Source organism: Protomyctophum parallelum, assembly GCF_964188405.1.
Source record: "Protomyctophum parallelum genome assembly, chromosome: 17".
Taxonomy (NCBI): domain Eukaryota; kingdom Metazoa; phylum Chordata; class Actinopteri; order Myctophiformes; family Myctophidae; genus Protomyctophum; species Protomyctophum parallelum.
In genome coordinates this window covers 11,349,046-11,376,327 of record NC_139719.1, presented here as the reverse complement: position 1 = coordinate 11,376,327, position 27,282 = coordinate 11,349,046, and the positions used below count along the sequence as shown (strand labels likewise).

Here is a 27,282-nt window from a genome sequence, read left to right as displayed (position 1 = left end):
TTTTTTGTGTGCATATGTGAGTGTATAGGCTTGCACATTTTGTTTGTGTGTATGTATGCACTTGACTTTATTCCCCGTGCAGTGAAGGTATAGGCGGATATGTGCGTGTGTGTGCCTGCGTGCGTGTGTATGTTTGTGTACTACTGTACTTGTGTGAGGGCCCACAAGATTTAGAAAATAGTATTGATCCTCACAAGGGAAACGGTTGCTTTTATGTTTTTCCCTCTTTTTTTATATAAATTACGATTAGTCTTTTGGGATTAGTCTTGTATAAGCTCTTATAAGCATCTGAGGCACAGTGTGAGTACTGACTTACGCGCTAGACCAAAAATAGCCGACTGGCTATTTTTAGCGTGTAAGTCAGTACAACGCATGCTTTAGGGTTAGGATTAAAGGAGTAGTTCAACCCAAAAAAATTATCTAAATTATTTTTCTCAATTACACACCCCATGAAGCCTTGAATTCATGGTGAGTTTTGCCAGCTGCTTTGAAAATCAGCTGGCAAAACGTGATTTAGTTTTGGGTCTGAGAGGCTAAATGTCATCTTATGGTTGGTCCGTTGCTCAAATGCTGAATAAATAATGGACCTGAAAAGGGTTGAAAATAGTGATTAACCGAATATTCTGCCGCAGAAAATATTTCGGCAGAAAATGGCTAAAAATGCATTTTCGGCCTATTCGGTTTCGGCCCGAATAGGCAGACAATATATCACCGAATAGTGTATGCAATTAATGCATTCAAAAGAGCTGAATAAATATTTTATGGACCCAGTGTGTAAATTGCTAGAAAAAAATTGGGGGTGAACTCTTGGCTCCTCTCCAGAGGGACTGGAGTTCAGTGTTGCGCGTGTGTGTGTGTGTGTGTGTGTGTGTGTGTGTGTGTGTGTGTGTGTGTGTGTGTGTGTGTGTGTGTGTGTGTGTGTGTGTGTGTGTGTGCGCGTGTGCGCGCGCGTGCGTGCGTGTTTGTGTGTGTCGTTGCTGTTAATTAATGCCGATTGAAGGCAGGTGAAGGCTCACCCACCTGTATAGCACTTGACCTTGATCATGATTGGCGGAAGGCCCCTCTATATCCTGATTGGATGAAGGCTGGGCCACCTATAGCCAAAAACTAAATATGGGTTTGTTTACCCCTGCAGGAATGAACTGGGGACAGGGAGGAACTCCTTATATGGTCAGCACACTCGTAGGGAGGATTATCACAAACAAAACAAAAAAAATAAGTGATATTTGAATTAAGGGAAATCACTAAATATACCTTTAATAATCTGGCCATTCCAGGCTCCAATGTTCTCACTTCAACCACTCTGCCCCCTGCTGCTACGTAGATGACATTACAGCTAACAACAGCAGAACACCAACGCATCTCGGCAATTGGATAACGGTTGTTACTACTAATGATGAAAACTAAACAAAACTAAGCTAATAGTGTGAACACTATGCCATCCTAAACCCCAAAACCCTCTTGATTCTTTCATTTTTCCCCCCCAAGCAGGTGGTGGTCGCTTTTTTGTTGTCGTGTTGCAAGATTCCCTTTGTTTCTTTAATCCAGTGGTTCAAAGTGAGGACCCCCCCTCCAGGGGTCCTTGAGGGATACCCAACTAAATAATTGATAGTTATATAGGAACCAAAATGACCCGTACAGTTCTGTAACTCCAAGAGTATACTAAAGGAACCAAATGGACCCGGCCGTATATACGGGTCCGTTTGAGTTATGGGGGTCTGTGACCTTATATGTATACCAAACTGGGGGTCCTTGAAATCAAAATGTAAAAAGGTTGATAGTAACCACTGCTTTAAAACTGACTAACAGCGACCATGACGGGGTGCGTTCACTGGGCTGCAGTATGCGCACTCACACACGCGCGCACGCACGCACGCACGCACGCATGCACACACACACACACACTTTTGGAGTTGTCTGTAGCTTAGTGAACGCAGCCCAGAATCTGTCCTTCATTCTTCTAACCATGAACAACAACTGTTTGACAAACTAACTGACACACACACACACACACAGGAGCGTATAATTGCATGCCGACCCCCCCATAACCACTCCTTCTGCTCTGCTTCTGTTCTCCTGTCTCTCTCACACTTTCTGTCTTTCTTTCATCCCTCCTTCTCTGTGGACTTCATCACCACCGGCCTGGCCCCGCCTCCCCACCTCCATCTTTCTCTCTCCCTGTCATCCCTTCTTCCTCCCATGTATACCCCCCCCCCCCCACCCCACCCCCTCCTCTGTCTGTCTGTTTTAACCCCCCCCCACCCCCTCCTCTGTCTGTCTGTCTGGTTCTGTTTTACCCCCCCACCCCCTATGTCCATCTCTCTGTATGTTGTCTATTTTATCCCTCCCTCCCTCCCTCCCGTTCTATTGGTTAATATTCTCAGCTGTGCTCAGGCCCGTGCACGAGTCTAACGCTCATAGCGGATTGGCCGTAGCCGCGTGCATGAGGACCGCCGGAGGCCCAATCAAACGCAGGCAGGAACAGGAAGTGGTGGTGGTGGTGGAGCGGGAGACGCCGGCAAGCGCCGGCAACCGCCCACAGCAGCCTCACAGGTACCACATGACCCCCCTCCCCCCCACCCCCCCCCCCCATCAACCGCCCACAGCAGCCTCACAGGTACCACATGACCCCCCCCCACCCCCCCCCCCATCAACCGCCCACAGCAGCCTCACAGGTACCACATGACCCCCCCCCCCCCCCCCATCAACCGCCCACAGCAGCCTCACAGGTACCACATGACCCCCCCCCCTCCCCCCCCCCCCATCAACCGCCAACAGCAGCCTCACAGGTACCACATGACCCCCCTCCCCTCCCCCCCCCCCCATCAACCGCCCACAGCAGCCTCACAGGTACCACATGACCCCCCCCCCCTCCCCCCCCCCCCATCAACCGCCAACAGCAGCCTCACAGGTACCACATGACCCCCCCCCCCCTCCCCCCCCCCCCATCAACCGCCCACAGCAGCCTCACAGGTACCACATGACCCCCCTCCCCTCCCCCCCCCCCCCCATCAACCGCCCACAGCAGCCTCACAGGTACCACATGACCCCCCTCCCATCCCCCCCCCCCCCCCCCATCAACCGCCCACAGCAGCCTCACAGGTACCACATGACCCCCCTCCCCTCCCCCCCCCCCCCTCCCCACCCACAGCAGCCTCACAGGTACCACATGACCCCCCTCCCCCCCCATCAACCGCCCACAGCAGCCTCACAGGTACCACATGACCCCCCCCCCCCCCTCCCCACCCACAGCAGCCTCACAGGTACCACATGACCCCCCTCCCCCCCCATCAACCGCCCACAGCAGCCTCACAGGTACCACATGACCCCCCCCCTCCCCACCCCACCCACAGCAGCCTCACAGGTACCACATGACCCCCCTCCCCTCCCCCCCCCCCCATCAACCGCCCACAGCAGCCTCACAGGTACCACATGACCCCCCTCCCCCCCCCCCCCCCATCAACCGCCCACAGCAGCCTCACAGGTACCACATGACCCCCCCCCCCTCCCCCCCCCTCCCCACCCACAGCAGCCTCACAGGTACCACATGACCCCCCTCCCCTCCCCCCCCCCCCATCAACCGCCCACAGCAGCCTCACAGGTACCACATGACCCCCCCCCCCCTCCCCTCCCCACCCACAGCAGCCTCACAGGTACCACATGACCCCCCTCCCCCCCGCCCCCCCCCATCAACCGCCCACAGCAGCCTCACAGGTACCACATGACCCCCCTCCCCCCCCCCCCCCCCATCAACCGCCCACAGCAGCCTCACAGGTACCACATGACCCCCCCCCCCCCCCATCAACCGCCCACAGCAGCCTCACAGGTACCACATGACCCCCCTCCCCTCCCCCCCCCCCCCCATCAACCGCCCACAGCAGCCTCACAGGTACCACATGACCCCCCTCCCCCCCCCCCCCCCATCAACCGCCCACAGCAGCCTCACAGGTACCACATGACCCCCCTCCCCCCCCCCCCCCCCCATCTCGTCCCGTGTGTCCATCAGTAAGTAAGTGGTGCGTCGTAGCCTCGTGACCCCATCCCACCACACCCGTCCCACATGGGGTCCATTGTGTGTGTGTCCAGTCCACAGCACTGCCTGCAGTCCAAAAGAAAACGCCTCAGGACCCCCACTCGTATGTGCGTGTGCGTGTGTGTGCTCTCTGCCAAAGCTTCTGGCTATATGCTGCTGGCTGTGTGTGTGTGTGTGTGTGTGTGTGGTGTGTGTGTGTGTGTGTGTGTGTGTACATAAACTTCTAAAGGCCTACCGGTATTCATACTCCAGTTTTAGGTGCTAAGGTGACTACCGCGGCGTGACATCATGTTGTAGTTTTAGGTGATAAGGTGACTACCGCGGCGTGACATCATGTTGTAGTTTTAGGTGATAAGGTGACTACCGCGGCGTGACATCATGTTGTAGTTTTAGTTGATAAGGTGACTACCGCGGCGTGACATCATGTTGTAGTTTTAGGTGATAAGGTGACTACCGCGGCGTGACATCATGTTGTAGTTTTAGGTGATAAGGTGACTACCGCGGCGTGACATCATGTTGTAGTTTTAGGTGGTGCAGCAAAATTTCACTTTGCTAGGCTCTGCCGCTACTGAGAGAGAGAGAGAGAGAGAGAGAGAGAGAGAGAGAGAGACATAGGCTGTGTGCTGTGCTTCTCTGTGCTGCTCTATGTATATGTGCTTTCTGCCAAAGCTGTGTGTGTGTGTGTGTGTGTGTGTGTGTGTGTGTGTGTGTGTGTGTGTGTGTGTGTGTGTGTGTGTGTGTGTGTGTGTGTGTGTGTGTGTGTGTGTGTCTGAGTTACAAAATACCCATTTTTACCTGGGGATGACTCTACAAATGCCAAAACCCATGTTTCTATGTCAGTGGTTCTCAAACTATTTAATGTCAAGGACCCCTAGAATTATCTGTATTTGGCCGCCGACCCCCATCTGAAAATATGTTGTTCCAGGGACCCCCCCCCTTCCCCCAGAAGCAAAGATTTGAGTTAAAAACGAACGCCCTGAAAGAATATATTCAAACATTTGGGCCACATTTTCACGATTTTTCAAAAATAACAGTCCTACAAGCTCGCTATGAGCTTGTAGATCTGCTATTTTTCAACAGCTAAAGCATATACAGTAATGCTTAAAACACCAAGAGGGGTTCCCGCCCAGAATGGGTTAAAACTCAAAGATTTCCCAGTGCAGTGCAGCGCCTCGGTTATTTATTTTTTTATCCCCGGATAACAAGACTTTCAGAGAGATCACTGTATAGTCACAATCTCTGAACACTGAGTCACTAAACCTCACATAAGCTGAGCGAGGAAGCTGTCATTTGTGACTGGGGCTTACAGAAAGGGACTCATCAGGGAGTATTTTTCAGGTTTTTTTTTTTACATATTATTAAAGTACAGAATGTAAGCTTTCATATGATGTATCATTCAATGAAATTGAAACAACTTTGAAGGAGATATTGACCATTTTAAACTGGTTGCACCAAAATACCCAAAGCTGAGAAAAGGCCCTTTGTCATTTCAGTTCCCCCCAAAAGAATTATAATATATATATAGATTATACATACAATACAAATTTACAATTTTTTAAATTTTTTAACCCACTTATTGCTAGATTTAATAACATCTTATTGTGCATTGGGCCAGATCTGGCGACTTTTTGAATGACAATAGAATAATGTGCGATATGACCACAATGTCACGAAATATCTAATTTTAAAGCTGCACATCTCTAGTTTACACCGAAAAAAATAATGTTCCTAGCATGTTCCATCGTTTACTTATAAGCATTTTAGTACACCTTGGTTTGACTTATCACTGAAACCAAGGTCTACTAAAAAGCTTATAAGTAAACGATGGAACAAGCTATAATCATAATTATTTTTTCATTGTAAAGTAGTGACTTGGAGCTATAAAATGAGACATTTCATGACATTGTGGTCATATCTCACATTTTCCGATTGCCATTCAAAAAGTCGCCAAATCTGGCCAATGCTGGCCAATGCCCCATTTCTTAATTCGTCATTTTAATGCAATAAGAGGGATCAGCGATCTAAATAAAATACATGACGTTTTACTTTCATTTTCAAAGTAATACCCAGAAGTGCCACCAGATGGCGGGAACGTTCCATTATTCTGATTTCTGCAAAAGTGTCAAATCTGGCTAAATCACTTCCTGTCAAACGGAAGTAAACAAAGGAGGCTAATATGACCCCTAGCACATAGCTTGGCTGTCCGGATTGCTAAGCTAACATTAGCTTTTTCATAACTTAGTCAGATTAAGCTTAAAAACGGCCAGGAACATCCCAAAATATCACATTTTTTGCCGCGGATCACATAGAGACGGCGCGCGTGCACGATAGTGCACGATCGCGCGGGTTTCGGACGGTTTTTGGTAGATTACATTAAAAAAAAAAAAAAAAAAATCCATTATTTTGTTATAATAAGACGTACTGACAGGGCAGTACGTCTACTACGTCAATAACGCCATTGGCCACGAGGGATTTGTTGATTTAACATGCAAATAACGTCAATGGCCACTAGAGGATTTTAATATGCCATTACTGCTAACCAGCAGCAAGCTATATAGGCTCGCTTCTATTATTCTAGATTTATGGTGACGACAAATTTGCGCGACTGTAAAGCCGCCGAGCGGTGAGGAGGCCTCTTTACCCAGCCAGGGCTCATTTTGGGAGCTTCCGCTGCTCCAGACCGTATGACAGAACGAAGCGTTGCAACTAGGGATGTGAATAGTTCATCGCTAACCGATTAATCTCCATTAAGAAATGTATCAATTAAACGTAATAGTTAAAAATGTATCAAATGAATCGAAGCGTCTGCTTTTACATGTGATGTATGCATGTAACGGACAAGACAGTCAGACAGACGGCACTTTTCATTTAATTGTATTCCTCATTACAAAGATGACCCGCATTGCCTGCAGGCCCTATATTGCAAATGGTCAAATAAATATTTGATTAAAGATGAAGTGCCACATTTTTTTTATTTTTCCAGTTTGTCATGTGTCTATGAGGTGACAGTACTTCATTAGACACCCTGGAGTCGTTTTTATGATGTATTCCCTTTGTATTTAGGGTTTCTTCCTGGATGCTGAACCCTTGACAGTCAAACGTGCCAATGAACAAAACAGTAATATAGTGACATCACACTATCAGCCCCTCCCTAACCCCTCCCCCTTTATCATACAACTACAACTGTGGGCTTCAGTTTAGGTGGATCACCAACCATCACCAACCCACCAGGCAAACCAGGCATACTTCATGAACTTCCTCCTTATATAACAATAAGACCTGATGATCATGTTTTAGGGTGGAAAAAAATCATGGCACTCCATCTTTAAGGAATACAATATGCCTTTTGTATTCTTTCTGTACATCATATGTTTATGCTAGACGTGTGAGGGAAATTAAGATTCTTCTGATTATTCGTTTTTTAAACGCCGCTAACCAACTAACCGGTTAATCGATCGAAATCAAAATCGATTCAAAACGTATCAATTGATCGATAAATTCCCATCCCTAATTTCATCAATCTGGCCCACAAGACTATATAGATGGTATTTAATTAATTGTACCAGGAGACACGCAGGAGGTTCAATCAAATCAGTGTCTTGAGACTGCGTTTAATAAATGGTATATTCTATTTATATTATACAGCACCTTTCAAGGAACTCAATTGCACTTTACGTTAATTAGAAATGATCATGAAATCATTAATTTAATCTGTAAAAGTTAAGTGCGTTAAGTCCTTCTGTAGACAGTATAGAGCAGGGCCCTCTTCAACATTTTTCAGGGCAAAGACCTCTTAGCTGAGAGAGAGATGAACTACATGTTGATGTTAAAGACCTCTTAGCTGAGAGAGAGAGAGATGAACTACATGTTGATGTTAAAGACCTCTTAGCTGAGAGAGAGAGAGAGATGAACTACATGTTGATGTTAAAGACCTCTTAGCTGAGAGAGAGAGAGAGATGAACTACATGTTGATGTTAAAGACCTCTTAGCTGAGAGAGAGATGAACTACATGTTGATGTTAAAGACCTCTTAGCTGAGAGAGAGAGAGAGATGAACTACATGTTTATGTTAAAGACCTCTTAGCTGAGAGAGAGAGAGAGAGATGAACTACATGTTGATGTTAAAGACCTCTTAGCTGAGAGAGAGAGATGAACTACATGTTGATGTTAAAGACCTCTTAGCTGAGAGAGAGAGAGAGAGATGAACTACATGTTGATGTTAAAGACCTCTTAGCTGAGAGAGAGAGAGATGAACTACATGTTGATGTTAAAGACCTCTTAGCTGAGAGAGAGAGAGAGATGAACTACATGTTGATGTTAAAGACCTCTTAGCTGAGAGAGAGAGAGAGATGAACTACATGTTGATGTTAAAGACCTCTTAGCTGAGAGAGAGAGAGAGAGAGATGAACTACATGTTGATGTTAAAGACCTCTTAGCTGAGAGAGAGAGAGAGAGATGAACTACATGTTGATGTTAAAGACCTCTTAGCTGAGAGAGATGAACTACATGTTGATGTTAAAGACCTCTTAGCTGAGAGAGAGAGAGAGATGAACTACATGTTGATGTTAAAGACCTCTTAGCTGAGAGAGAGAGATGAACTACATGTTGATGTTAAAGACCTCTTAGCTGAGAGAGAGATTAACTACATGTTGATGTTAAAGACCTCTTAGCTGAGAGAGAGAGAGAGATGAACTACATGTTGATTTTAAAGACCTCTTAGCTGAGAGAGAGAGAGAGAGAGAGAGAGAGAGAGAGAGAGATGAACTACATGTTGATTTTAAAGACCTCTTACTGAGAGAGAGAGAGAGATGAACTACATGTTGATGTTAAAGACCTCTTAGCTGAGAGAGAGAGAGAGAGAGAGATGAACTACATGTTGATGTTAAATACCTCTTAGCTGAGAGAGAGAGAGATGAACTACATGTTGATGTGAAAGACCTCTTAGCTGAGAGAGAGAGAGAGAGATAGAGAGAGAGAGAGAGATGAACTACATGTTGATGTTAAATGTGTGTCTTCGGATGTTTTACGACTTAAGGTGAGACATGGTAGGTGAATAGGGAAAAAAATGTTAACTAATAGCCATCACAATGAAACTTCTCCAGTTGATTACTTATATTAAAACTAAGATTTTTGTATTACAAGTTTTCTGAAATGATATGTTTAAATATGCAAATTAGGCATTATATGCGCTAATTTGCATACATTTCGGGACTATAAATCTGAAGATCGGATAAAGCCAGGTTCAAAATTATTGTTTCATTTTGTTGACATATTAGAGGGGATTTTAGATATCTCTAATTATCACTCCACAGATCAGAAAATAGTGTCAACAGGCATAAAAAACCCAATTTTCGGCATGTTTTTAGGTATAAAATGTGATGTAAATCAGGCTGTGAATGATATATCAACAAACCCCTCTGTAAATTTCTGCAGAATATAGTTATGAATAAGACTGGAAAGTTTGGTGTATGTGAGTGCAACTGAAGTGGAGATTCTTTGTCCCAGGTATGAGGAAAATTCATTTTGAGAAAACGGCCTTTAAGGATTTGTATTGTAAAATTCCAAAACGTTTTATTTGAAGCCACTATTTGAGACTAAATATCTCATCCAAACCTTGGCAACAAGATATAATATATACATCTATCATTGGAAAGGTCTGGACCTTGAGCTGACTGTGGTTTGATCCAAATATGGTCACTTCCTTTGTACCAACAACCAATCAGGAAAATAGAGAAACAAGGCATTTCTTTTCTTTATAGGTTGTTAATCGTATGGTCAGATATTATGCCAATCATGAAAATTGCTCATACATATGCAAGTTAGCATCTGGCAGTTTCTACATGCTGGCGACCCATACTAAACATTTCTAACATAAAACGTTGGTGTACTCAACATGTCTGGGTTCACATTGTGGCCACTAGACTAAAATGGTGGTCCGCGTGGCTCAGAATGCTGAATAAATGATGGGCCTTTGATATGAAAAGACCACTGTTGGGTATACCGTATGAGGAGAGGAAGATGATGAGGATGAGGAGCAGAGGAAGGTACAGCTCAGCACTCTGTGCTTTTTATTACCTCTCTCTCTCCGAACGTCTATTGATCAACGCCGTGCCCTCTGATTTATGGCCCGCCGCAAAGCCTGCTGGGTAATTACTGAGGCTTGGAGGAGGAGGTGGGGTGTGTGTGTGTGTGTGTGTGTGGGTGTGGGTGGGGGGGTAGGTGATAATGTGGGGGATGGGGGTTGATACTCTGGCGACGCGTGCACTGTGCAGGCATGCACGTGTATTGTGAGGGAATGTACGTGCGCACACACACGCAGGCACAGGCTCAATTTGTGTTGTGAATTTACACACATAGTTGCACACAAGAGTGCATTGCACGACAAAGTACACACAGACACATACTGTATTGCAATAAAACCGAACACAAAGTTGCAGAGACTCGGACATGATGCTCACACACACACACACACACACACACACACACGAACACTAATCAAGTGGCAGACAAACATAATCCCATACCCCTGCATCGCTTCTCCTATATAAGCCTCTTCCAGACAGCGTCCATTACATTAATGCTGTACATACATCATATCCTGCACATACCAGCGCTGTATATGTAAATCAATAAGGTAATATAGCAGCCGGAGCGAGGCCAAATGGCCCTCCATGGAGCCACATCCATCTAACAGCCGTGATGTATTATAGCACCATGCAGAACGCACCGGCTAGAACCAGGCCCCGGTGAGCTTCAACCACGCCACTCCATTCTCTTATTTTCCCCGAAAAATAAAGCCCCCACTCCCCTCCCCTCCCCTCCCCGGAAATTGAATACGGGATCCAAACCTTAGAGTATATGAATAGAGACGGCACCCGGAGGAAACCCTGAGGCGAAATGGACATAGTGGCCGAATTTGGTATTGCAGCGCTGGCCCCAAACACATGAACACGCTGGTCCGTTGACTATCATTGCGCACGTTCATGATGACACGTTGAACGCTGTTTCATACGTGAACGCGTTCACGTATGAAACAGCCCATTTGGCCCAATCCATCCCAGAATGCACTCTGTTCCTACCCGGAAGGAGGAGTGAAATCGCCTCATGAAAAAAAGACAAAAGAAATCAATGACTTATATATCCTCGGTCAGAAACAGTCACAAATGGCAGTACATGTGGTTTGTATGTAGTATGTCTGGAACATAGATAGGTTTCATAGTCATAAAACATGAAAATAAAGTATGACAAATGCATGTCTGTGCATGTCTGGTGCAGTCTCTTGCAGTGTTAAATGAACACTGTGTATTACCACACACACACACACACACACACACGTGCGCACAAAACCCATTCACAAAAAAAAGAGAAAACAGGCATGTGGTTTGCTTTGCCTTGCAGGTGCATCAATCTTGTGTGTGTGTGTGTGTGTGTGTGTGTGTGTGTGTGTGCGTGCATGTGCGCGAGAGCGAGCAAGCGAGCCAGTGTACCTGTGTGTGTGCCGGTCTGTTTATCCTGAGCGTGTGACTGTGACCTTCCTCTAATAATGCAGCAATCCAAACATGACGTCAGAGCAAAAAGCTCCCGCTGGGTTCTGATTGGCCCACCCCCGGCTTGCTGGCTGACTTGATCCCGCCTACAACACCCCCCCCCATACCCCCACCCCCACCCTTTTCCTTCTGTCCTCTACAGTGAACAGCCTGGCCCGGTCCAAATACTGCTGACGCCCAATCAGGAGGAAGAAGAAGACGAGGACGACGACGTGGACGACACGGCGCCATTGATTCGTCGGGACGTCGTCGTCTCCGCCGTCGCGGCCCCGCCCCCCACGGGCATGACCCCGCCCCTGCATCCCCCTCCTCCACCGTACAGGCCCTCTCCCACGTGGCCCGCCGCCACCACCCTCCCCCTCGGCCCCCCGCGTAGCCCCCGGGGGGAGGAGGAGGAGGAGGAGACGGGAGGAGGGGCCGCCGGGGGGGTCGAGGAGGGTCCCGTCGCCGGGGGGGTGAGGCTGTGTGACCTGCTGGCGGCGGGAGGGGTCAGCGTCAGACCCTTGGGGAAGTACATGGCCATCTCGCTGCCCTCCCTCCCCCTGCGTCTCTGCGACGCAGCGGCCTCGCCGCACGGCCACGCGCCACACACTGACGGCCTGCAGGGGGCGACGGCGCGTGGCACCGCACGGTCGCCCGTGCCCCCCGCGCGTTCCCCCGAACCGCCGCGCGCCGTGCCGCGCCCAGACACCTTCTATCCCGATGCCTTCCGCCCGGACACCTTCTATCCCGACGCCTTCCGCCCAGACACCTTCTATCCCGATGCCTTCCGCCCAGACACCTTCTATCCCGACGCCTTCCGCCCAGACACCCTCCGCGCTCGCCTTCCGCGCCCCCCTCCGCCGCCCCCAGCCCCACCACGCCCTCCCCCGCCCGCCCCGTCAGAGTTCCCGCCGCAACAGCAGAGGAGGCCCCTCCTCCCGCCTCTGTGGCAGCCGCCTCGCACCGCCCCCCCGGCCCCAGCCGCCAGCATCATCAGTCCCGCCGTCCCAGTCCCGACGTGCCATTGGCCGAGCGGCCAGGGAGCCGCCCCGCCCCCTGACACGGTGGTGGAGCGCCACTGGTCGTCCTGGAGCCTGGACCGCCCAGACGCCGTGGTGACGACGTACGACACGCCCCCGGAACGCTGCATTCGCCTCAGGCCACACCCACCCCCCGCCAACCAGGACTACACGTCCCAGCATGCCTCTGGACAGCATGGCCAACCCGGTGACCGCGAGGACGCCGACCTGTCTGAGCTGGACTCCCTTTACCATGCCAGTCTGCAGGCCGGCAGGACCGGTACGGTATGCATGCTTGATTGTTTTGCTCCTGAAATGTCTTGTTGTTGTTGTTTTCCTATATGAAGGTATGAAGGTGTACCCCGTCCCGTCCGGTGACACCTTTTTTTGACTTCAAGAACTAAGCGAACCACACCTCGGTTGTTACCAGAAAAGAAGAACTAAGCGAACCACACCTCGGTTGTTACCAGAAAAGAAGAACTAAGCGAACCACACCTCGGTTGTTACCAGAAAAGAAGAACTAAGCGAACCACACCTCGGTTGTTACCAGAAAAGAAGAACTAAGCGAACCACACCTCGGTTGTTACCAGAAAAGAAGAACTAAGCGAACCACACCTCGGTTGTTACCAGAAAAGAAGAACTAAGCGAACCACACCTCGGTTGTTACCAGAAAAGGCGACGTTCAAATTTACGACGGCGGCAGTGGCTCAAATCACATATACACATATAGAGCGTCGCAGTCCCAACGCCAGGCCCAGTCCCTCCCCGTTTCATGACAACGCCAGGCCCAGGAAATAATTCCCAATGCATTTTTCCCATAGACATTTCATAAAGTATTTATTTAAAGACCTTTTAAGCGTTGTACAAAGTTGAGTCGAGTTGTGACAAATCATGTCAACAAACACAATATTTTGGACCAAACAAATAATTACAAAGAATAAAAACGTTTTTAATTTAAAAAAAAATGTTTATCGTCATGATGTGTCACAACTCGAGTTGGCGAGAGGGGGCGGGACTGCGACGCTCTATACACCCATAGTGAGAGACACAGAGAGCGAGACAGCCATTTATCGTTCCGTTCCCACAAAATGTATGTTCTAGAAAGTTTTCATGTAATGTATACTGGGTTACCCTTCATAGTGGAAAAGTTGACATGAAATAGTAGGCTAAAACACGGGGTGTTACCCAATTATACTAACTAGCCCTTACCCGTTGTGAGACGGGCGCCCTGGGTGCGTTTTCGCTTTTTTAATTCACTAATACATTTATTATGAATCATTAATGTGTCAAATCGAAAAAAGGGCTTCGTTAAGACCTCCATATTATTATGGTCAATGCCTGTGTGAAAAGTGGGAGCGATTGGTGCAGGCGGTGAGGAGATATGGCGGTGTTTCTGACACACACACAGACAGACATTGACTGAATTATAGTATGATGATGATGATTAAAGCTCTGTTCCATTTAGTGGGGCTCAACAATGTGACCATCGATAGGCTCTAAAAGTGTTGAAAAAGCATCGTTCATGTCAGCTGGTCTGTATGCAGCCACGTAATGAATGTTGACATCCCTCCTTGCCTGTCGTGTGGTGTGGTTGTGTAATGTGTGTATTTCGGCATCCCTCCCTGCGTGTGTGTGTGTGTGTGTGTGTGTGGTTACAGACTGGAGCCCCTCAGAACGGCTCATATCCAGGGTCTCCAGCCAGCCTCGCTCCCAGACCCCCAGTGCAGACATGGAGAGGAGTGTGTACTCCCAGACCCCCAGTGCAGACATGGAGAGGAGTGTGTACTCCCAGACCCCCAGTACAGCAGACATGGAGCGACGTGTGTACTCCCAGACCCCCAGTGCAGACATGGAGAGGAGTGTGTACTCCCAGACCCCCAGTACAGCAGACATGGAGAGGAGTGCGTATGGGGCAGACTGCACCACCAGCACCCCCACCTACCTCAACAAGGTAGAGCTCCGCTCTTAGAGCCCTGCACCGGGAGCGGGGAGCCGAGGCGCCCGGCCCAACGCAAATGCCGCGGGCAGTATATTTAAATACCTGCATGCGGAACAGGCGGTCAAGATAAAAAACAGCGGGCCCCGCAAAATCCTGCATCCTCCCGCAATTATCCAGGTACAGAGCTTAGCAAGATATGAATACTGTATGTCTGAGGAGAAGGTAATTTCCCCTACTGTGCTGCTGGACAACGCACCGTGCACGGAGTCTCTCTGTAATAAAGCCCAAGAGACATCTTCAAAGCACGTGCATGAGCGCACCCCGCAGGCACGGCCGCACATGTCAATCATTAGTAATAAAAGACAAAGGAGTTTTATTTTCCCCGTGACGGACGTTCTATGTTCTAAAAACACCTTTTTTGCTTTTCCCTGTGTGCGTCACTCTCAGCAATAATAACTCGCTCTCTCTTTACACCTGTGGGTGCACTGCTGCGCAGTGTCCGTGATAATATTACATAGCATACACTAGGCCTACCTAGAATAATGATTATGTCCAGTCGCAATGTAAACACTTTCCCTCTGTCTGACTGTGACTGTGAACAACAACCCCTCTCTCGGGCACACCTGCTCAATCTCAGCAGATTTATGGGGAAATGCAATGTTTTATGATCTCAATGGAAATATTGCTGGTCTAGCTGGATTAAACGATAGAATTGCGAGATGATGCAGGACTAAAGGGGACGTATGTTTGCTTGCAGGAGTGGCGGAAAGGCGGTCACTAGTGCGGGCGTTCAAAAATGAAATAATTGCGGGAGCGGACGGAAGTGGTCAGAAATCCAACAGGAGCAGGGCTCCCGCACGCACGCACACCCACCGCCATTTTTAAACCTATTATATAGCCCTAAAGCCTGAAAGAGACGATCTACAAGCTCACAACGTGCTCCTGCTGTGTGGGCATGTTGTGAACTCAGATCAAAGGTGGTTGCACACTGGACGCGTTTTCCAGCAAAAAATCCGAAAAACGCGCTCTGTGTGCAGGGACCTTTACTCTCAGAGTTATGGGGGTCCTTGACATTTAAATTGTGTCTTATATGATCAAAATAAGAACACTATAATAGTGTGTAAAACAGTCTTTGCCACGGACATGCTTGTGCCTGCTTGTCAGTGCTATCCAGTGTTGTTTTTGTCGACTAAAACTAAGACGAAAAATGTTTGTTGACTACCTTTTTCCACTTACGAAAACTAAATGGAAACTAAATGAAAACTAAGCTATGATGACTAAAACTAAGGCTAAATATACTAGACATTCCAGGTGACTAAATGAAAACTATTCAAGAGACTATACGACTAAAACTAAAATCAAAAAGTGCTGCCATCCAATCAGGTTTGTCTCTCCCCCATGCCATCCAATCAGGTGTTTGTCTCTCCCCCATGCTATCCAATCAGGTGTTTGTCTCTCTCCCCCATGCCATCCAATCAGGTGTCTGTCTCTCCCCTTGCCAGGCACTGGTGTCACGGGAACTGCGACCGGGGACGGAGCCCGACGCTGGGGCCAGCGAGCTGCGACCAATGGGACGCAGCCTGAGCGGCACCATGGTGGCGCCGCGCCGCGGCCGTCTGACGGCCACGCGCAGCTTTGTGAGTTCCTCTGCTTTCCCTGTTCCTTTCCCCTGTGGCTCTGTCGCCCCCTTGTGCCCTGGCTGTGAACAACATGCAGCTGCTGCCTTTATACTCCTCCTCACCCAGCAGTGATGGACACAAGTACTTTTACTTAAACCCCCAGTACTTGTACTTGAGTTATAATTAAAGACAGTGACACTTGCGCTGTCAAATTTGTACTTGAGTTTAAGTACTGGAGTACTTGTCTGTAAGTATTCAAAAGTACCTGCTTTTAGTATAAATTACAAGTAAACGTTTTCTTTTCAATGCTTAAAGCTGCTATAAGAAATAATATGTAAAAGAAAATGATATTCAGACAGCCAGCATTCCCAGCAAAGAGTATAATTCTCCTCTATCTAGGGGCCACAATCTGCATTCAAAGATGTTACTAGAAGCTTTGTCATTTGTCGAAAAAAAAAAACCCTGGTCGAAATGACTAACCAATCAGGAAGTAGACAGGCAAATCGACCAATGACAAAGCTTCTAGGAACATCTTTGAATGCAGATTGTGGCCCCTAGATGTGTCACTGAGACAAAAAATATATTTGGGGAGCGTTTTAACCATTGCTGGCTGTCTGAATACAAAAATAAGTCATTAAAATGTTGACATAATATTGCTTGTAGCAGCTTTAATGTAGACACACACAAATCTAAGATTTCCCAGAAATGTTCCTAAATAATCTCAATAATAGTGAAAATAGGAGATCTACTAGCTCTGAATGCTAGATCGTTGTGAGCTTACGTGTTGTGAGCTTGTATAGAAGGGTTATTATGTTTTACTAGATTTAAAATACTGTATGGCTTGTACTGTTATCCTTCTTGCAATGTAATGCAATCAAATAAAAAGTACACGTTTCTGTGAAATGTAGTAGAAGTATCCAAAACACTAAGTAATGTAAGTAAAGTGCAGCTACTAAAAACTAGAGATGTCCCGATACTGTATCGGTATCGGGAAAAGTATCGGATCGGCCCTTATTTTTCATATCGGTTCATATCGGTATCGGTGAATATGCCAGTCTAACCACCGATCCGACACAGGGGTAAGGGGTTGACACTATGGCAGGTAAATAAAATGTTTGGGCATGTGGAGTTTGCTTTGGAGTTGCCCAAACTGCAAGTGCACATTTGAGTGAGGAGTCTGCTATAAACACAACACGAGATATATAGCAATATAGCTATAAACACAACATGAGATCACGACACTGCATGGTAGAAACTAAAAACATGTACTTGGGCCTACTGTACACATGCAGTACTCTAGTAATACTTCATGACTGTCCACCACTGCTCGTCAGCACCTTGTTGCTTTGGCACCCGCCCCCAACCCACCCCACCCCCACCCCCACCCACCCCACCTTACTTCACTTGTCTGGGTTTACTTCCTCTTTGCCTTGCTTTACGATTTCCTCGCTCTCCTGCTTTTTTCTTCTTACTCTCCTTTTCTGTCTCTCTCTCTCTCTCTCTCTCTCTCTCTCTCTCTCTCTCTCTCTGCCTCCGTCTCTTTCTGTCTCTCTCACACTCCGTCTCTCTCTCTGCCTCTCTCTCTCTCTGTCTCTCTCTCTCTCTCTCCGTCTCCAAGGTGAAGCAGCCTGATGTCGTTGCCTCCCCTTGCTTACTTCCTCTCCTCTGAGCCTCCTCCTGTTGCTATTCCACCACTGTCTTCATCACCTCCATCATCTTCATCATAACCTCCTCATCACCTCCTCCCTGCACTGACTCACAGGTAAACACCGCATTGAATGCTGAGCGCCACGCATTCAATGCACAACAGCATGGCCTTCTTTAGATTCCAACGTTGGTGCATTCAATGCACAACAGCATGGTCTTCTTTAGATTCTGACGTTGGTGCATTCAATGCACAACAGCATGGCCTTCTTTAGATTCCAACGTTGGTGCATTCAATGCACAACAGCATGGTCTTCTTTAGATTCTGACGTTGGTGCATTAAATGCACAACAGCACGTCTTTAGATTCTAAGTAACGTTGGTAACAGCACGTCTTTTGGTCGCAACGTTCGGTTTAGCCACTTTAACCCTGGTGTCTCTATTGGGAATAGGGCAACCATTTAAAATTGCATGGCTATTGAATTTGTTAACTTTTTTACTTTTCTTTAGGGGGAATAGATCTAACTCTTCGAATGAACATTTTCATACAGTACTGTCAAGAAATAGCAGATTTACAAGCATATCTGGCAGATCCACAAGCTCACAGCACATTGCAAGACACTTGGAAATCTTTATACTCCCAGACGAGTATAGTGTACTGGTCACTCAAAAGTAGCTTTGTGATGCATTTCGAGCTTGTCGATTTGCCAATTTTGATTCTTTTGAATTTTGAATCCTGAAAAGTAACAGTTTTTGATGAGGTTTCCACCTGATGGACACGTGTGTATACAGTATGTATATATAATATATAACACCACAGCGAGTGCACGCTCACAGACTCTGTGGGTTTGTTGATATCCTGTGACTCGGCATGGTTTCACATTTCTCTGGATCGGTTTGGAGGACAGTACCCACGATGCATTGGCACTGCAGGTGCAACAGCCGGTGGCCGCTGCCATGTTTAGGCATTTAGTCTTAATGTTAGTCAAGTTAAAGTTTAGGCATGTGGGCCTAAAGCCCTGAACTTAACCAAAGTGGAAGAGGTGTATGGAAGTTTGCACTCTAAACTCAAGGCTATCGGGCTGAAAACAGGTGGTCGAGAGAGGCCAGCATTAATTAAAGTCCATAAACAACAAAAAGGCTCGTACACTAAAAAAAATATGAAAACGGAGGATCTGTAGATGCAAAGAATAGTCCATTACTTACAAAAGTGCAAAAAGTAACATAGTGAAATGAAGTGGCACAGAGAGTAGAAGTTTCCATCTTTCAGCACTGTAGCACTGCGAGCTATAGCTACATTTTAAAACATTCATTATCCCATTCTGACCGGGCACCCATTTTGGTGTCAGCATCATGTTATGCTTTAGCTATTTAAAAATAGCAGATCTACAAGCTCGTATCGCGCCACCGAGTGGCGCGATACGAGCTTGTAGGTCTGCTATTTTTGAAAAAAATCGAAGAACGAATGACATTTTTAGAATCTGATCTCAGGTCAGAATGGGTTCATCAGACCAGTGTGTGTCCGGCGGAAACCTCGTGTGAATCTGATCTCAGGTCAGAATGGGTTAAGAGTTGTGCGTGCCTTCCTAGTCAGATGGTACTAATCATTGCTGTTGCGTGCCCTTGAATATCAATTTTGTTACGACGGCTATTTTCGGTGCTGAGACAAACTGCAAACACAGAATCATGAACAACAAGAGGGGAGCCCTCAACTAGCACTTCCCAATCCTCCAATTGTAATTCACACCGGCAATAGCACCACAGTAGTGCTGCTGTGAATACGAATTGGAGCATTGAAAAGTGAATTGTACAAAGTGGTAGGGTAGGTAGGACAGCCACAACATGTGCAATAGTCCACGATCAAATGTGCCAAATTACCATTTAGGGGACCCTGGTCCCTGGGTTTGACTTGGAACGTCACATCTACAAGTCACGTTGCGTTGTGTGCGTTTACACTTATATATATATATATATATATATATATATATATAATATATATATATATATATATATTATTATTTTTATCCCACGATTTTGCAACCCCATTTTCTTTCACCCAGTGTCATTTATCTAACAATTTTAACACACTTACAACACACTTGTATTTACCCAAAATAGGGACACTGCTGTTAGAGGAGAATTCCATACTAGAATGCTTTCTTATCTTTCTTATACCTTTCTTTGTAGTTGTTACGTCCCCACCAAAGAGGTCCAGGTGTTTTTTTGTGCAAAAACTCCTTATTGGCTATTTTCCCTACCATAAGCCCTCAATGAATTGCATTGCATTGAATGGGGCTATGGGGTGTTATGCTAATTTGCTTATTTCCATCTAAATAAGTAGTAAAGTGTGCCGCTTGGGATATTATTTACATTATGTAGAGAGGATATATACAGAAAATATATAATTTTGAGCGATGGAAATAAGCTAATTAGCACAACACCCCATAGCCCCATTCAATTCAATGCAATTCATTTAGTTTGGACAAAATAACACCGACACAGCAACAGACACAATATCATAGGATAAATATACAATAAAATCCTAAGGCTTCTTTCCACAGGGGGCCATGAGTTTCGCCCCCTTGGCCCGCCCTGGGAGTACAGACACCCCTACAGGCACCTAAGACGACAGCACAAGCTGGAATCACCGACCGGGAAGGGGCCTCTGAACTGAAAAAGTATGGAAGTTTGAAATTCCAAATGTGTAGGAACCCACCCTGACTACACAGACTATGACACAAGTAGCAACATCAGGCAGTTTAGAGAGATGGAGAGAGAGAGACAGAGATACTGTGCATCCATTACAGCACCATGGACAGCGCTATAGTGGGCTGGACTTTGTTGCTGTCAGGCAGAAACCTTCATGTTTTAACCTTTTTCTTTGGTAAAAATATGCTCTCACTACAGTGTCACACAAAAGCAGAGAAAATTACAGATCTGCTATTTTGAATTCTGCTATTTGAATTCTGAAAATGAACAGTTTTGCGAGGTAACAGCAGTGACTTGACAATAGGTTATTAGAGAGAGGCATTATGGTCATACATGTTGGGATCAATGTTTCGAAATTACGTTACGATAAATGAAATCTGTTCACATCAAGCTAGAGTAAAGCAAGACCAAGACTATATACAGTATGTATAGTGGACAAGAGATCCACTATAAGTCTTTTTACACTTGCAACGCGCTGAGACGCGATGTGAGCTTGTGTAAAAACACTCATTACGACGGCATCAAGACCCGCCAAAATAATTTTAGTCGACTAAATCAACTGTAGATTTAGCCGACTAAAATCTTATGATATTTAGTCGACTAAAACTAGACTAACACTAAAACATTCCGGGTGACTAAAATGTGACTAAAACTAAATTATAACTATTCAAGAGACTAAAACTAAAATCAAAATTTGCTGCCAAAAACAGCACTGGATGCAGGGCTCTACCACCAAATCATGACAACAGCAACACAAAATGAATGCAATTATATTGATTTTCTTTGCCGTCTCAACACTTATATCTAGTAAATATGTGCACTCACTCACTGCATTTTTGTTTTGTTTTACTCAAGGGAAATGAGCTCCCCGTAGCTCATTTCAACTACGATTATAGAGCATATTTTATTACCAAGTTGAGTCCAGACAATGGTTTAGTCGACTCAACTAACAGAGTAATGCATCATGAGAAATACAGCTCATTAGAGATAAGGCTCGCAGAATCCGTCCCCCGCTTCAAATCCCTCCTAAAAACTCACTTTTATAAAGCTGCTTTTTTTAACACCTAAATGTTTTCTAAACATTCCCTATCGTTCTAATGTCCTACTGCATTTCTGTACATTGCCTGTACTTTATTTGTATTATTTTAAACTGTTGTTTATAGTGTGCACTGCATTTGTTCTTATGTTTTTGTAAAGCACTTTGTAACCTCATTTGAAAGGTTCTATATAAGTAAAGGTTTATTATTATTATTATTATTATTATTATTAGTGGTGGATAATGCTTGCAATCTCACGATACAGAGGCCACGATACGCTATATCAATATATCGATATATATATCGATTATACGTTTATTCAAAATAATGACCATGTTGCACAAATACAATAAAACACTTTCAGGCCTAAACATGCTAACAAGTGGTCTGGGAAGGGAGTGCATTGCAACTTGCAAGGGGGGGCTTTGAAAACTCTAAACAGAGGTACGTTTGTCAATACTGCGTCACCCCAGAAAATTGACGTTTATTGCCATATCATTACAGCAGCCTCTCGATCGATTCACCTTATTGTCCGGAACCTTCGATCGATATATTGCCATATGAATGAATTGAATGCACCACTACAATCCATAGCTAGATGCAACATGGTAAAAAGTGATGAAAGAATGCAACATCTCACCATATATCCCATTATTCCACCTCCATCATGAATGACAGTTAAAACCCATGACACTTCTTCTACTCTGTATTGTATACTGTTTTCTGACGCCTCCTCGCCACTCTCTGCCACCCCCTGCAGGAGCAGTCCAGCAGTGCAAGTGCAGGGACCTTCTGGCTTTGTCTGACGGGGGTCAAGCGGTCCCCCGAGAAGAAGAGCCCCCCTGCCCTCCTCCACTGATGTCTACGACAACACCCCCCCCCCCCCCCCCCTCGGCTCAGGAGGCTCAACGCCCCCCCCTCAACTCACTACACCGACACAGTCCCCACCCCAACGATGCACGCTCTGCTTAGCCCCTCTCCTTAGCGCCTTGCCTAACCTCCAGGACCACTCCACCCCTCTAGTCCTCTACTCTGTCTATGCAGTCACTCTGACCCCCGCAACCCCCCCCCCCCCCCCAAAACGCACGCTTAACCTGCGGTGCCCAATCTACACGACCTTACCGGTCCCGCCCTTAAGCCTGATTTATACTCCGACGGTATCACGCCGCGATAACAGCAGCCCAACACGCCTGCAACGTGTCATGGGCTTGCCTTGCAGGTCCACTGTTTTTGTCGCGCGATATACCGTCGCGCGGTCGAAGTACGAAGCATAAATCAGGCTTTTACTTCCCAGGACTGTTGATTCGTCCCCTTGTGTTGGGTCCTCTAGGCTTCCCTTATGTGCAGTCGACCTCACTCGCCAAGCTCGTATCTCTAGCTGGCTAGCTAGCTCACTCCGCTAGTTGGCCAGCCAGTGAACTAGCCAGTCAGTCAGTTGTAGGCCCGCTGTTGTTAGCCTGGCGTATTTTAGCGTGCTTGCCTGTTTTGTTTATTTTTTTGGCTTGGACCTCTGTCAAAGGAAAAGCCTCTCCATATGTGACACAGCCCGACAAGCGGGGGTCCCCAAAGCTCAAAGGAAAAGCCTCTCCATATGTGACACAGCCCGACAAGCGGGGGTCCCCAAAGCTCAAAGGAAAAGCCTCTCCATATGGGACACAGCCCGGCAAGCGGGGGTCCCCAAAGCTCAAAGGAAAAGCCTCTCCATATGGGACACAGCCCGACAAGCGGGGGGTCCCGCCCATCCAGCGGGGGTCCCCAAAGCTTAAGGGAAGGTTCTTATCAAGTAGCCACACCTCTTTCTCCACAGGCATCTTTCCTAATGGCCATAATTATTCGCTCTGCCTGAACTCTCACGGTCCCACGGACGGTCGCCATGCTGACTTATAGAGGGACAGCCACGTTTTCTGTTTGTTTGGTTTGGTTTTGTCTCTCTCCGGTGAGTGCAAGCCCGCACGGCGCACACCGTAAAAGAAAACCTGTACCCCCCCCCCCCCCCCCCCAAAGACTGAACTCTCGATAACTAAAAAGTCATGTACAGAAAAACTCATGTATGACACCCTGTATGTTAATTAATAAGACCTTATGGAATGTTGATAATGATAATTAATGAAATATTGATAAAGTGGTACTTCCTCATGTGTGCATTTCAACGAGGAGTGGGGTAACCTTCACAAGTGTCTATAGCTGGAGTTTACGCCCCCCCCCCCCCCCCCCCCCCTTTCCCCTCCAATCACTCGCTGAACTAATAACGGTTTTCTCCTGTTACTGTCAGGAGATTTAACAAGACAAGTGCTTCCTTTTCCCTTTTCTTTCTTTCTATCTTTCTTCCCTCCTTTCTTTCTTTCTTTCTTTCTTTCTTTCTTTCTTTCTGTCAGACAACAGTATAGCGCCAGCTGCATGCTGGCTAACAGGCCATTAGTAGTGTAGATCAGTGGTTCTCAACCTGTGGGTCGGGGACCACATGACCACCAGACCCACATGATTTGAAGGGTCCCCCGGATGACGGTGAATTGACAACTAAAACTGTTTTAATACCTCAACAAAAAAAACTAAAAAAAAGTGACCATAACTGCATAAAAAGTCATCAACAAACTATGCTATAAAAACTGGTCAAACATTGGCCCGAATTGTCAAATAATAAGGCGGCGGCAAAAATTGTGAAATTATTCACAAGTAAATGAATGAAATTACAACGCCCCAGTGTTGTGAGCTTGTAGATCTGCTATTCTCACAATATTTATCTGTGGAACCGAGTTAAACTAAATTGAATGCCTCCAACTCCTGCATTACAGGTGCTTATCAGGGGGGGGGTCCTCTCTTATTTATTTTTTGTGGGGGGGGGGGGGGGGTGTAGAGTGTTTTGTGGTATAGAGCAGTGACTTAACAGGAGAGAGAGGGAGGGAAGGACGACCGCGAGCGAGCGATGGAGTGAGTGGAGTGTCCACACTAGCCGGGACCCATGTGTCCTTTCTGGTGGAGAAGTGCACTTGGCACAAAGGCTGGATATACATGTATACAGAGTGTGTGTATACGTCTCAAGACGAGTCTAGGGTGCTTGACTGATAAAAGAGGGACTTCCTCTCAAGGTTGGCTGAAGAAGAGTCGGCGAGATCTCCTTTTTATTTATACTTTTATTATAGGCCTTCTTGCACTTAATGGATCCACGTCTCGACGCGCTTTATAGCGTTCTTCTGAATATCCACAGCTCTGGTGTCGAAGCCCTCGGATGTGAATAATGAACTGTTACGGTCTGAAATGTGAAATGTCAATTATGAATATGCTTTATATATATATATATATATATATATATATATATATATATATATATATATATATATAATGTGTATTAGAGATATATTTTCAGCCAACGAGCTACTCACAAGAGATGTCAACCCCCCCTCGGCCATAACACAGGTATGAACGGTTATTAAGCAGTTGTGTGGACAGTTAATGCACTCACATAGTTCCCCCCCTCCCCTTTAAGAGGATAGCGTTCCTCTTTGCAGAATATGTTCCTTGTCACCCCTATATGCTTTATTCTCTATTGAACCACATGGACCCCTAGCATCCCTATTGTGGGCATGTCATAATAGGTGAACATTTGGCAAAAATGGATGAACATTTTGGCAAAAAAAGAAATAGCCGATCTATAAACTCATAGCACATCGCAACAGGACAACATGTTGTGAGCTTGTGGTTTTGGCCGTTTTTATTATCTGACGTACGACAAAGTATATCGGCTTTTAGTGGGTTAACATTACATGAAATAACCGTATTGGGTTAAAACTGGCCAATGTGAAATTATTAAAGAATTCACGTAGGTTGATTATTGTTGTAACTAAAACCAAAGGTTGGCACTTCAACTCAGATAGTGTATTTTAACATGGCTGTTTCGTTTATTTCATTGTTTGTTTGTTTTTGTTTTGGTTCTTTTTACTTGGATGGATTCCGTTGTCCGTTTATTATTACTTTGGGTTCTGGTATATGGTGGGAGAATGTAGCAAAAAAACAAAATATTGTAGCGCATGAGTCCGCTATGCAAATCAACCTTCCCTCATGATCTTGCGTCAGAGATGGACAGGGAGGCTAGACACACCCACCCACGGACTCGGCAGAGGCAGACAGACTGATGGGACGGGAGGAGGTTTCAATGCAATGCTGCTGGGTGAACTTTTTCTAGTTCTGCATCTGTGTGTCTAACGTGTTTTACCGCTGGTGGAATGCAAGAGGAAAGAGCAACGAGGAGGGGGAATGTGTGGAGAGAAAGAAACGAGAGAATGTACTGTTAATGTTGTCATGCTACACACTGAGCTGCTGAGAGACAAGAGAGTGTGAGAGAGTGCGTTTGTGTGAGCGAGACGGATGACCAGAGAGACAGAGTGTGAGAGTGTGTGTTTGTGTGAGCGAGACGGATGACCAGAGAGACAGAGTGTGAGAGTGTGTGTTTGTGTGAGCGAGACGGATGACCAGAGAGACAGTGTGAAAGTTTGTGTTTGCGTGAGTGACATGGTGAGACTAAGAGTGAAAGTGTGTGTTTGTGAGCGAGACGGACGACCGGAGAGACAAGAGTGTAAGAGTGTGTGCTTGCATGAGTGACATGGCGAGAAGTGTGAAAGTGTGTGTGTGTGAGATGGCGAGACTTAAAGAGTGAAAGTGTGTGTTTGTGAGCGAGACGGTTGACCAGAGGCCAGAGGGACAGAGTGTGAAAGTGTGTGTTTGTGAGTGAGATGGCGAGACTTTAGAGTGAAAGTGTGTGTTTGTGAGTGAGATGGCGATGACCAGAGAGACACAAGAGAAATGGGTTGAAGACCAGTTGTAGCTGGTTTGTTTTCTGTGGGGGTGTGCAGTGTAGGTTGTGTGTGTTTTCTGGGGTGGTGTTGCTCGGGGAAAAGAGGGAACCTGTATTTTTGCAATAAAGTTATTACCAATGCACTCCCACAGGGGGCGTAACCACCGTCACATGTCTGTGTCCTTATTTCAAATCAAAATCAAATCAAACTTTATTTATAGAGCACATTTTAAAACAACCAAGGTTGACCAAAGTGCTGTACATACAATATTTGTATTATCCCATTTTGGGCAGGAACCCCTTTTGGTGTTTTAAGCATTATGTTGTACTTTAGCTGTTGCAAAATAGCAGATCTACGAGCTCATAGCACGGCACCGAGTGCCGCGCTGTTGCAAAATAGCAGATCTACGAGCTCATAGCACGGCACCGCTACGAGCTTGTAGATCTGCTATTTTTGAAAAAATCAGAGCGAGCTTTTTTAACTCAAATCATTGCTTCGGGGGGGGGGGGGGGGGGGGGACACACACAACATATTCAGATGGGGGGTCGGCGGCCAATTGCATATATTTTTGGGGGTCAAATCTTTTTTGAGTGACTGACATAGAAACATGTTTTTTTTTTCCAGAAATGTTTTTTAAGAGCCGTAGAGACCTCTGTTACTGAACAAACACTCTCAGTAATTATAGGCCTACTGCTAATATAGAACAAGAAACATCCAAACCAGAAATATCACTTATACCACTTACTGTTACAAAATGTAATGTGTGCAGTTGCAGTTTGATGCAGTTTGTGCTATAAATCAGTGGTTTTCAACAGGTGGTCTGGGGACCACAAGTGGTCCTTCAGGGGGTTCCAGATGGTCCCCAGCTAAATTATGGAGATCTGTATAGATCTTTATCTCTTGAGGGCGTAAAAACCATCTTACGCCCTCAAGAGTTACATTATTGTTAAAACATCTGCATTACT

At 46.2% G+C, this 27,282-nt stretch overlaps 1 protein-coding gene across 1 annotated transcript in view; it reads left to right on the top strand.

The window, feature by feature from the left end:
• usp54b (ubiquitin specific peptidase 54b) overlaps positions 1 to 24,182 on the top strand; it is a 159,202-nt gene extending 135,020 nt beyond the window's left edge. Inside the window, exons 14-18 of the mRNA XM_083787457.1 lie at positions 2,385 to 2,553; positions 11,722 to 12,860; positions 14,239 to 14,531; positions 16,022 to 16,156; positions 22,288 to 24,182. Of these exons, the coding sequence (XP_083643583.1) occupies positions 2,385 to 2,553; positions 11,722 to 12,860; positions 14,239 to 14,531; positions 16,022 to 16,156; positions 22,288 to 22,386 (1,835 nt within the window). The 3' untranslated portion in view covers positions 22,387 to 24,182. The remainder of the gene's footprint in view (positions 1 to 2,384; positions 2,554 to 11,721; positions 12,861 to 14,238; positions 14,532 to 16,021; positions 16,157 to 22,287) is intronic.
• The last annotated feature ends 3,100 nt before the right edge of the window (positions 24,183 to 27,282 follow it).